The sequence below is a fragment of the Oreochromis niloticus genome, linkage group LG13, assembly GCF_001858045.2.
Source record: "Oreochromis niloticus isolate F11D_XX linkage group LG13, O_niloticus_UMD_NMBU, whole genome shotgun sequence".
In the NCBI taxonomy this organism is placed as follows: Eukaryota; Metazoa; Chordata; class Actinopteri; order Cichliformes; family Cichlidae; genus Oreochromis; species Oreochromis niloticus.
This window is the reverse complement of record NC_031978.2, coordinates 18,172,306-18,183,936: the sequence shown is the minus strand read 5'-3', so window position 1 is coordinate 18,183,936 and position 11,631 is coordinate 18,172,306. Positions and strand designations below refer to the sequence as shown.

General features: G+C 41.7%; 1 protein-coding gene across 2 annotated transcripts; it reads right to left on the bottom strand.

Moving 5' to 3' along the window:
* Positions 1-90: 90 nt before the first annotated feature.
* On the bottom strand, positions 91-11,595 carry got1 (glutamic-oxaloacetic transaminase 1, soluble). Of its 2 annotated transcripts, XM_019366917.2 has the most exons (10): positions 11,553-11,595; positions 4,922-5,011; positions 3,345-3,526; positions 3,137-3,260; positions 2,736-2,848; positions 2,554-2,658; positions 2,238-2,388; positions 1,756-1,921; positions 1,505-1,647; positions 91-1,313 (listed from the first exon to the last, which is right to left on the bottom strand). In XM_019366917.2, the coding sequence occupies exons 1-10, from the start codon at positions 11,578-11,580 to the stop codon at positions 1,174-1,176; spliced, it is 1,242 nt and encodes a 413-aa protein (XP_019222462.1). In that variant the 5' UTR covers positions 11,581-11,595; the 3' UTR covers positions 91-1,173. The 2 variants fall into 2 exon arrangements, with proteins under 2 accessions (XP_019222462.1, XP_003451966.1); XM_003451918.5 differs by lacking the exon at positions 11,553-11,595 and having other exon boundaries at positions 4,922-5,150.
* Between the last annotated feature and the right edge of the window lie 36 nt (positions 11,596-11,631).

Sequence of the window (11,631 nt, the reverse complement as noted above, 5' to 3'; positions counted from 1 at the left end):
GCTCTTGTCTGCTTCATTTGTCTTCATCTGCAGGGCCTGCTAAAGGTTGGTGCTTATATGCAAATTCTATCACTTAGTTTCACACACATCTGGCAACACAGTTTGAAAGTTTTTTATTGGAGTAGTTCATTCATTCGATCAGAATGTCTGAGGACATTTTCATTGCTAAACAATACGACTGTTTCGTAAATGCCCTGCGTAGTAGTGCGACAGCAACCTGGTTGATCATTAGTTTGTTTGTGCCGTGACAAACGAACGTTGCGTAACAGTGCCCTGGTGCTATGAACAGTCAACATCCGCTGGCAGGTACCTGACAGAACCAGAAACATCAAAACCCTTCAGCATGCAGTGACGACCCCAGGTTCACGACACCTGTTCAGAACGCTCAGTGTCATTTGTGCTCTCTGAATGTGCTCTGAATGCCAAGTGGAAGCAAGAAAAAAAGACTCTACAAATACAGATTAAATGTGAGGTCATTAGCATAGAGCCTTGTCATGAATATGATTACATAGTTCAGGCTTAAATCCTCCTTAGAACATTTGTTCACATTTAATCTAGAAATGACAAACACTGCTTCTTTATTCTTCATTCACCGTCGGGGTGGTAAACACAAATATACAGTTTAGCCATGTGAATATTCTCTTTTTCTCATTGCCCTTAACAACTCTTACTGCTGTCCACACAAATACTTATATTTCACACTTTGAATGGATGAGTCATGAACAGTATAACATTTTTAGACTGTAGAGTCAGCGCTGCTGAGGTAACCGTAATACAGCCACAGACTTGCTTCTAATGATGCATAAAACTTGAAATACCAAACACATATTTTGAACTACAAACAATACATTGGGGACTAAGATAAGGGTGAAAAATTATGAACACAATTACATAACTACTGCATAGTTTGGAAAATTGTGGCTCTTAAAAAAGATCCAAACCATCTTTGTGCAGTCTATAGAGAACTTGGTCCAGCATGTGTTTAGCCTAGCATAGCACAAATACTGAAAAAGAATGAGAAACCAGGGGCCTGTGAGCCCTCCGTGCAAATGAGAATTTGTATTTGCTCCAGAAAAATCTGGAAACCTGGATGCAAACACATTCCCTGTGATCAGGATGGATCAGGAATGGGCAGCAGGAAGTGGTGAGAATTGGAGGTATGGTGCCGTTCTTCTACTGGACCTTGGTGACGGCCTCGTGGATGGACTCGGCCACGTAGTCGATGTTCTTGGTGGTTAAACCGCACATGTTGATGCGACCGCTCGCCATTAAGTAGATATGTTTCTCCTTCACCAAATATTCCACTTGTTTGGCTGCAGGAAATTCAACAGATACTGGTTTAACTTTTACTGACTGTGCTTGAATCATTTTAAGATCTTTTTAAAATTGACCCCCCCAAAACTAAAACAACTTAGATGCCCTTAAATTTTTAGTTAACCTGACTGGCTTCTAGTGGAATGTGCATTTTTGATTGTGTGCATAAGGAAGTGATTGCTATACTCACGGTTGAGGCCTGTGAAGCTAAACATGCCAATCTGGTCTGTGATGTGGTCCCAGGTCCCTGGTGTCCCCAAAGCTTGGAGCTTAGCTTTCAGCTGAGACCTCATCAGCAAGACCCTGTTAGCCATGGTCTTCACATTCTCTTGCCTAAAGTCAGAGAATGAAAACACTCTGCATGTCTGATATCGACTGCTTTTTAATATTGCCTCATGCACAGGTATGAGTCATCTTTTAATGATGCTATTTTACACTTACCATTCACTAAAAAGCTCAGGTGAGGTAAGAGTGATGGTGACAATGCGAGCTCCCTGAGACGGTGGGTTGGACCAGGTGATCCTGACAACCTTCTCCATCTGGGAGAGAACTCGCTTCAGGTTATCTGCATCGCGAGCCACAACGGTCAGGTTGCCCACACGCTCATCTGATGGGACAAAAACATGTCACAGTTAAACAATACAGCAGCTAATACCTATTACCTGATGTGTAGGTGCAGTATCTGATAAACAGCTCCTCCTCTGGTGAATCTGAGACTTGCTTAATTTGAATTTTGTGGCTATTCCTTTCAATTTAACTGAGTTTTTGATGTATTCTGTGCACATTATACTCAGCATAATCTGAAAATAAGACTGATGTATATTAAGATTACTCTTCCTGCAATGTTTAATCCCTGCAGTTGATTTAGCTTGGGATTTTCTGTAGATTCATACCAAGCACACTTTACACACAGGATCACTCACTATAGAGTCCGAAGTTCTTGGAGAACGACTGGGCACAGAACATTTCAAAGCCCGAGGAAACAAAGTAGCGCACCGCCCAGGCATCTTTCTCCAGACTACCTGAGGCGAATCCCTGATAAGCCGAGTCAAAGAACGCAAACAGCTTCCTCCTCTGTGAGAGAACCGGATAAAAGATCAGAGGGTTATCATACTGCGATAAACACTGTGCATGCAAAATAATATCCTGTTTAAAATGACACCTTTTGCCAGTAGTGGCAGTTCAGACCACAGTACAGACACTTTGTATATGTTTGCATGCACTTTATACGCATGTTACCATCATAACTTCAGCGATTTGCTTCCACTGCTCCTGCGTGGGGTCTGTGCCTGTCGGATTATGGGCACAAGCATGCAGGACGAAGACTGAGTGCTCTGGACAACTCTGTGGGAAACAGAGACACGAAAGAGCAATGTGAAACCCAGAAGACCAAAATGAAGTAGTAAGTGAACAGTACTTACTTCCAAGTCACCAAGGAAGCCAGCCAAATCAAGGCCTCTTTTCTCCGCGTCCCAGTACCTGTACGGACGCACATCCTCGAAGCCAGCGCTGCTGAACACAGCATTGTGATTTTCTGAGAAAAACAGTAAGAAAAACTCTGAGGGCAGTGTTCGATTTTTATCACTGCTTTCTTTAGATAAAAGAGTGAATAATGTTTTTTTAAATGCTCCTCACATCCGACCTGACAATACAGCCAAGCTCACTGATAACATGCAGCTGTAGCAAGACATTTATCAATAGAACACTTTATCAACAACTACAGTTTAAAGTCTATGGAAAGTTCACAAAACAACCTGTAAATTAAAGTCCTTTACAGCTGTGTGCTACTTCACTGCTGGTTTGTGTGTGGGCTTGAATGTACCCCAGGTAGGTGCAGACACATAGATGGGGGTTTTGGTGTTGTTGCTCCCATTGTAGAACCGCCTTAGAAACTCTGCGCCTATCTTCAAAGCGCCCGTACCACCCAGACACTGGACAGCCCCGACCTGGCAGTGACATTCGAACAGTCAGTTTAAATGTAAAAACATTAGAAATTCAAAGAGTGTAGTATGGCTTTTGACTCCACAAACCCTGTTTTCCAGGATGGCAGGGCTGTTGTCTCCCAGTACTATTTTGGAGGCTGAGGATCTGAACTCAGGCAGGCCCAGGATGGGCAGGTACTCGTGGTTTAGCCTGTCATCATGCACGATGATCTTCTCCACTTTTTTCACCACCGGCAAAACCCAGGGCTGGCCTTCATCTGTCCGATAGGCTGCAAGGAACAATGCGATTTAATGTTACAGAAAAAAGTGAAAGAATGGCTTAATATAGTAGGAAGCAGCCCTTCCCTTCTGCATTGATATGTTGTTTTTTAGTGAGTTTTAAGAAAAAAGAAACCTCTAAGTAAGATTAAATATAACATTCCTTAAACAAATTGAAATTGCTCAGTAAACAGATACAGCAGACAAAAGTGGTTAACTTGCGAGCTTAACACCTGTACCTTGGTAATCCTGATGTTTGTAAGTTTATGGGACTCTTGAGTCATAATAGAAGTGCAAAGATCACAGGGTTTTGTGACAGACGCACTTTCAATATCTGTTGGGTGAATTAGCCAGGTGATGTCGGCGATCTACCTTTTTCTCTCTGTTATGTCCACTAGCTGGAAAGGCACTGATTATCTGTAATAATACATCTAAATTAAGATCTAGGGTCGGAACTAATGACGACAACATCCCGCTAAAGTGACAGAAAAGTCACAGAAAAGCAGAAAATCCTTACAGTCAAGGATCTTTTTCAGATCTCTGTGTTTTTTTTAGGTAGAGAGAAATGTGTGGCCTACATTTCCCAGCTGCCATGTAGCAGCTGACCATCTGGAGAAAGAAAGGGATTACGAGGCCTCGGCCTCCTCTGCTAATCACAGGACTCAGGTATCCTTGTCCTGCCAAAACAGAACTAAGCGATCAACGCTTCTCACACTGTTCCTGTGCAATGCAAGCAGCGAAGAAATGACTCCATGCAGAGAGGTTAGCACAGAAAACAGCTGCTCTCAAGGACGAAATGTGGCAGTGGTTTGTTTCGGAGAGAAGCACGACTGAGCTGTAATAAATTTAAACTCCTGCTTGTTCTTGTGTAATGACAGAACAGTAATCCAATCAGCTGCCTGGTCTGCTGAGCGAGAGGTGCAGGATAGCAGAGGACAGAGATGATTCAGCTCTCAGTGTCACACTAATTGCAGAACAAAGATATATTATCAACAGAGCTGCAATCAGTAGTTGGTGGGTGTGTGATGACTGAGCAGCCTGTAGCGTGGCCAGATTAACTGATCCTCACAGTCTCTATGTTAATCCGAAAATGAATTTAAGCAATAGCAATAACTACAGCACAGGTGAGCCATCACCATTCTGGACTTCCTGGTGTACTAAACTGATTAAATCTACATCTAGATAGCCTCTGTTTAGATTTTACAGCTCAGATATCAGTCAGCAGGCTGTTTTAACTATTACTGGGCTTAGTGTCTCTTTCTGATTATAATGACACTAAGCCCAACTTGTTAGAAATTCATATGAGGGCACCATCATACAAACACAGATGAATTCGGTGTAAGACAGGCTGGAGAACTTTTCCGCTCCGGGATACAATGAATGACTGACAGCAATGCACAACTTACCTCCTACTCCGAGGTTCACCTTATTTGGAAACTGGTCGTTATTGAAATCCTGCGTCAGCTTGAAGACAGCAACAGGGGCAGCCTGGGGGACTTCAGAAAAGAGCGACATTTTTAAAAAAAATATATATATATATTTTTTTTTGTTTACTTTTTTTTTTTGCACTGTGGGAGGCTGCGGCAGCACGAAGAGACGAGCTGTCACTTGATCAGCTGGCTGAGCGGGATGATGGAAGACTTTCACCTTCAACTTGGATTTGGTCACCGCAAAGTGGGTGTGAGTGGATTTACCAATAGAAATCGCTCTCGGGGTTGATCCCTGTCAGTTCAAAGGTCAATAAAACAAACGCACAGGCGCTGTTGCCCAATGAACGCCGCGGGCAGGGGATTGACAAATCCTCTAGCTAATGTGTGGGGTTGAGAAAGCATCACTGCGAGTGGGCGGTGCAGGAGATTAGCGCATTTAATTTCTACGCCACAAGGTGGTGCTATAAACCTGCTTTAAAGCTCATATCTAGAGCCTCTAACCAGAGCTTTAGTTGGCATGACTTGGTACAGAAAGAAGTCTTCCATTAATAGATTATAGAACATAAATTAAGGTCAGATCTCACAGACTGATTGCTGTATCTGTATCAGTATCAGAAGACGCATCGTCATCATAAATGTAAATATGAACGCCGGCTGATCAGACAGCTATCACGCTTAGGTCACCACGCTCTGCAGACGAATGTGTGCAAGTGTCCTAATCTGTTCTGTCCTGAGGGCCTCGGCTGAGCTGTGGTGTAAACACACTGGCTCCTCTGTGCTCTCCCCACAGCTGTCTGCAGGAGCTGAAGTGGTTGATAAATGAAGGCCACTCCAGCCTGCTCTCCCGGACCAGGAGGGCGACTTTGTGGGAAGACAAGACTCAGTTATGTTTTCTGTCTGGTACAACACTGCAGTTGCAAGGCTCGACTTCAGTTTTTGTAGTTCAAAAGTTTCACATTATGACAGATGATGGGTTATAAAAGTTTATGTGGGGTGAAATTAAATACACATATTTGTCTAGTGCTGAAGTGCTGGCTTTGAGTGTTTTCATGCTACTTACATTTTTTAAAATAAATTATTTTCTTTTTTCTATTTTATTTAACAGTAAGCCATTTTTAACATATCTAATTAAAAGTGCGTGTGACGATTAGATTTAAAACATGAACAATACAATCAGATTATCCATGCACTGATGGACTGTTATAGTTTAAAATGCTGATTAGAGTATAAAGTACAATTTAGCTCCACTTTCTGCATGGACAACATAAAAATCACACTTACATGTCCTGGATAATAATTTGCGATGTGCAATAATTTGCACAAAACATATTTTAAAGAAATATATTTTTAACATTCCTTTCCAGATTAGGAATATTTCTCTTCTCACATTAACAAGTGTGCATTTTAGCCTTTTTTGCAAAGGCATTCATACTATATTTGTAATAAGAAGTAACAAGAAGATATCCCGAGCATTATTTCTTTAGTATTTTGTGACAAACCAGTTATGTTGTTAATCTTATTGCAAGGAGAAGTTATAAGTCATTAATTGCTGTTAATGTTTTGGTCAGATAAAGTAGAGAACACCACATGGACCAAGCCAATGTAGTTAAGACTGTGTTTATTATGTTACTATACTACCATTGGCTCAAATGACACCACCAAATCTGAAGCAGCTCACTCATAGCGATAAATGCACTGAGAACTGTCATCCTACACTAGTTCTTTATTTTTCTTTGTTTTGCTTCTGCAGCTTTGCTCTTTTTATTCAGTCCCAGGCCCGTCTGCCTTGATTTTAGCTGCAGCAGGATGATGTCTTCAGTAAGAGGTTCTTACAAATCTCTTGCAAAATATTTGCCCAGCACTAAACAGAAGACAGACAGAGTTGGCAATGGGTATAATGAAACGTAATTGTTATAGATGATTTTTTCCCTCCCAGTATTTAGTGGAGACCACGAAAACAGAACAGGATTAAATAAAAGCAGCAGAAATTTATTGTTATCATTAAATCATGTGATAAATATGTACGCAGTTGTAAATAGTCTTAAATATATATTGCTATAAGTTGATAATATACAGATATTATTTTTAAATATTGCTTCTGTTCCTACAGTTAACCAGAAAAAAATGCTTTAAAAACCGATTGTGGTTTTTAAATGTCTTGAATAAAGGCATGAATGCCTTTATTCAAGACATTCATGCTTTATGACTCAGAGAAGCACTGTTACAGACAACCTTTTTGGTGGAGCAGTGGTTAGCTCTGTCTCCTCGCATCGACAAGGACTCATGATTTGAACTTGCAGAGGCCTTACTGTGTTTTAGTTTGCATGCTGTCCTTGTGCTTTTGTGGGTACAAGACGTACTGTGGGTGCTCAAGACAATTCCCAAGTATTTGTCTGGATTGTTGCATCCAGGGAAACTGAACCAACTTTGCATTCCTCCCAATACAAATGCATGACTGTTAGATTAATTAAGTGTGAACATGAAGTAATGCTTTTGGAGCATACACATTTGTCAAAATGTACTTTCACAATCTTCACCTCCCATCCTACCCCTCCTAAAAAAAAAAAAATCATATAAGATAATGATAATAACTAGCAACAAAGTCTAACTTCTGATCTTTCAGCCATGGACAAATCATTACTTAAGCATTTATATATCTTTGGTTAAGCCTTATGAACCCCTTACAAAAACATACCTAGCCAAAGTGCTACAGTTAATCCCACACCTTGCTATCACACAACACCCAGTTACTATTTTCCCCAGTGTTTTGTCCCACATGTTGCTAACTTTCCCCACCACTTGGTCCCACCCCCACTCATCTCCTCACTTGACGCTGACAGTAGATGTTTTCATTCTTTCCAACCAGGTGAGGGTGTCTCGTATGTTAGCTATCGCTGTCAGCCCTGCAATTATGGGATTTGAGCTCCCAGAACAAGGCTTGGGGGCCTGGGGCGGGGCTCAGTGTGTGCATACAGAGGAGGCCCAGAGCCACGATCTGGGCTGTGATGTGAAGCGTGAGTCAGAGCAGGGAGTGACAGAAGTAGCCTCTGGCAAGACAGTTTCTCCAAAGAGAGTGTGTCACAGCTAGATCGATCAATTACTCTGCCCAACATTCACCGGCACTTTCTCTGCATTTCCCTGAGAAGGAAACATGGAACATTTGTTTTGGCATCCAGCAGAGTAACATAAATATGACCAGAAAGGCAAAGTGTGAATGGGGTTTTGTTTAATGTGATTTTTTTTTTCTCTTTAAAATTTTGCATGAAGGTTATCAGCGCTGCTTATAGGAAGCTGACACTAAAACACACAAAGGCACACATTCAGGCACAAGACAGTCACATTCCAGCTGCGGTATCACTGAAACACAAACAAGAGCGTGTGCGCACACACCGCTGTGCATTCCTAGGGCAAAGTTTCAGCGCCGTTCACATGTTGCTCTGGCCCCGCTGTCTCTGGGTCAGAGAGCTGTGGTGAGTGACCACCTTTTTAGCTTCCCGCCTTGTTTGTTTTCTAAAGACAGTGTCATCAATTCTCTAACAAGGAACTAGACACAGCAACAACAAAGAGCACAGGACCTCCCTGTTGCTCCCTGAGCAGATCAGTGACTGACGGACCGTGCAGTAATAGATATCAGTAATCTCTGTGTCAGACTACATTCCAAGCGGAGTGCATGAGCGTATGTCTGTGCAAGTTTAGGTTGCAAATGTCTTTTGTGCTCCATTTGATATCATGACATGAAATCTGCTTTTTTTTTATTGTGCATGCAGATTTCTACCCTGCTGACAAAAGATGACAGCCTACAACTGGACTCAGTGAACTACCGTAGTATGAGCCAAGAATACATCTAAGGGCAAACTTAGTTGAATTGTATTGGAAGATGCAAAATCTCAGACATCTCATGCCTAATATTGCTTTGAACGCGGTCTGTATGTTCTACAAGTTCAAATGTATGGATCTCACAGCTGGAGGCGCATTGTTTCCACAGTTAAAAACATGGAGGCAAAAAGTAAACTCACTGACATAAGGGCTACACAACATTGGAAGAAGCCTGACAATATAAGACTGCATGTGCCACTCACGCAAAATAAAACAACACCTAAGCACTATAGGGAGCATATTTCAGCTGGATAAGAAGATATATAGTCCTCTTGCACCTGACAATACAGAAAAGGGCAAATTGCCAGCAGTTAGCTTAACACAATGCTAGAAACAGATAGTAAGATACAGGAAGTCCTATATTTATTTTACATAACATTCTCCTGAAATTTGTCTTAAGTAATCAAACATTTCCAAAACTACAGAGTTAAATTAAAACAAACCATTAAAATGCCTTAGCTGTTTTGCTCGAGTATAAGTTGGTACGTATACGTTCACATACAGTGAATAAGAAAGTGTACACAGGGCAGTATGCAGTCCTGTGAAACATGCAGAGAAACTGGACAGCTACATCTCAGACTCCACAGAACTTAGTTAGCATGTTAAATGTTAAAGTTCATGACAGCACAATTATGAAAAGACTGAACGTGTATGGCTTGTTTGGAAGAGTTTCCTCTTCTTTCTAAAAAAGGACATGGCAGGACGGCTTAGGTTTACAAAGTTGGAGCTTGCAGTCATTGAGTCGACATTGAACCCCTCTGAACACTATTGTAGAAACAAATGTGAGGCCATCTGTCTAAAAGCTAAAGCTTCGCTAAAACTGGGTCATACAACAAGACAGTGATTCCTGGCACGGCAGCAAATCCACAGCAGAATGGATGAAAAAGAAAAAATGAATCAAGGCGTTGCAATGGCCCAGTCAAAGTCCAGACTTCAACCTGATTGAAATACTATAGAGGGGTCTTAAAAGAGCTGTGCATAAATAAATGCCCACAAACATGAACTGAAGCAATAATTTAAAGAAGAGTGGGCCAAAATTCCTTCTTAGCGATGTGAGAAACTGATAAAGTTAAACAGAAAATGATAACTTCGAGTTACTGCTTCCAAAGGTAGCTCTACAAGCTACTGAATCATTGGGTGTACTTTTTAACAGGACTGCATTTGGACTTAGAAGGAATATTAAAAATGGTTGTGTCTCATTGTTTTTCACTGATGTGGCCTTCAAGCTGGGTGGAACCTCAAACACAAGGTCTACGTTGTGTTGTTCTACTTGATTGATTTTGTCTTTTGCCCAACTCAGGCACTTTGGCTTTATACAAATATGCATACTAAGACACAAAGACAGGAAGTGGAAGACTTTTTTTCTATTTTTTTTTAACCCAAACTACTTGCTTTTTTGTCTGCATGAGGTAAAGAGACACAAAAATGATGAGTGACAGAGGAAACAAACTTTATCTTTCATAACTTCTAATTATGTTGTATATTTTCAATCCAGATGGGGAGACCAATTCTCCATTTTGCAAGGAGGTCAAAGTTCAGGGTCAGCTACAGATCTGGGACTCTGTATCTTCATATATGAGGATGAATGCCTGCCAGCGCTGGAGCTTGTAGCAAAGCTGTCCATTTGAAGGCCTGGTCAGCTTTGATCCTAATGGTTAATCTGAGCATCAGCATTGCCAAAATCTGCTGCGTGCTGAAGCTGCATTGTTAGATATTTTATACAGTTAGTATTTACAAAAATGGGACTTTATTGATAACTAGTCAGATATTTGCCAAAACAGTCTGTCACTTTGATAGAAATACCACCGCGGTTGCTGGACAGACACTAATATTTTCTCTCAAGGATGTTTACCTCTGGAAGCCAGGATGCACGCATACTTTTATTTTATGGTAACATTGTCCTTCCCAAGAGAGCTGTTACTGATTCAGCAAGTTAGAGAGAGTTCCTCCAGCAGCAAGCTGAACTTGATTCAACCTTTTGATAATTTTTTTTTTGAATTTTTCACCAGCTCTAGCCAAGTGGGACAGCGTATATAAGCAGCAAGAGGCACACACATCCTCTCATTTGAAAGCCTGCCTCCCCGCACTGTCTTTATCTACATTGACTGCGTGGCAGCAGAGAGGATAAGCATATTTAGGTTGCTTGTTTCCTCCCAAACTACATTCCCAACACCGTAGATCATAGATATTACAACCCTTACATCCCCCTCTGTTAGCACTCATATATACAAACACACACCTGCTGGGGCAAGGCCGTCTGGGAGGGAATTACAGCAGCCTAATTTATGAGGCCCAAGGGAGGGCAAAGGGCAGGGGATCCAGACTGGCCTGACCTCACTTCCTCTTTTCATGGTCTCTAAGTTAGAACTGTGATACACAGAACAAGGTGTCAGCTCTCAAACAAATCACCCTCTCACAGTCTTTCAAACAAGGCAGCTAATTAGGGTATCTTTTTTCCTAACCTGGTTAACACAATGAGCCCTGAGGGAGTGTTAACTATTATCATAGGCCTGCCATTGTGGACTATATGGCTCTATCAGAGTCCAAAGTAAGTGGGTGAGAACAGGGTTTTTGCTGAAAAATCTGGCCCTGCACGGGCTCGCCTTTGGCCTCCTCATTTCCTCCAATGAGAAGGTGCTGTCATCCGTCACTCGGTCCCAGGCAGCGGCACAATAGCACAGTCTGGGTCCTGGCTACTGACACCATCACATGGGTTGCTGATAAGACTCACCTTCCGGGACCCAGAAGAACTGAGACATTACTGCCACACAACGGTTTGGTCCACTGCCATTCTTTCTGTTGACCATGAA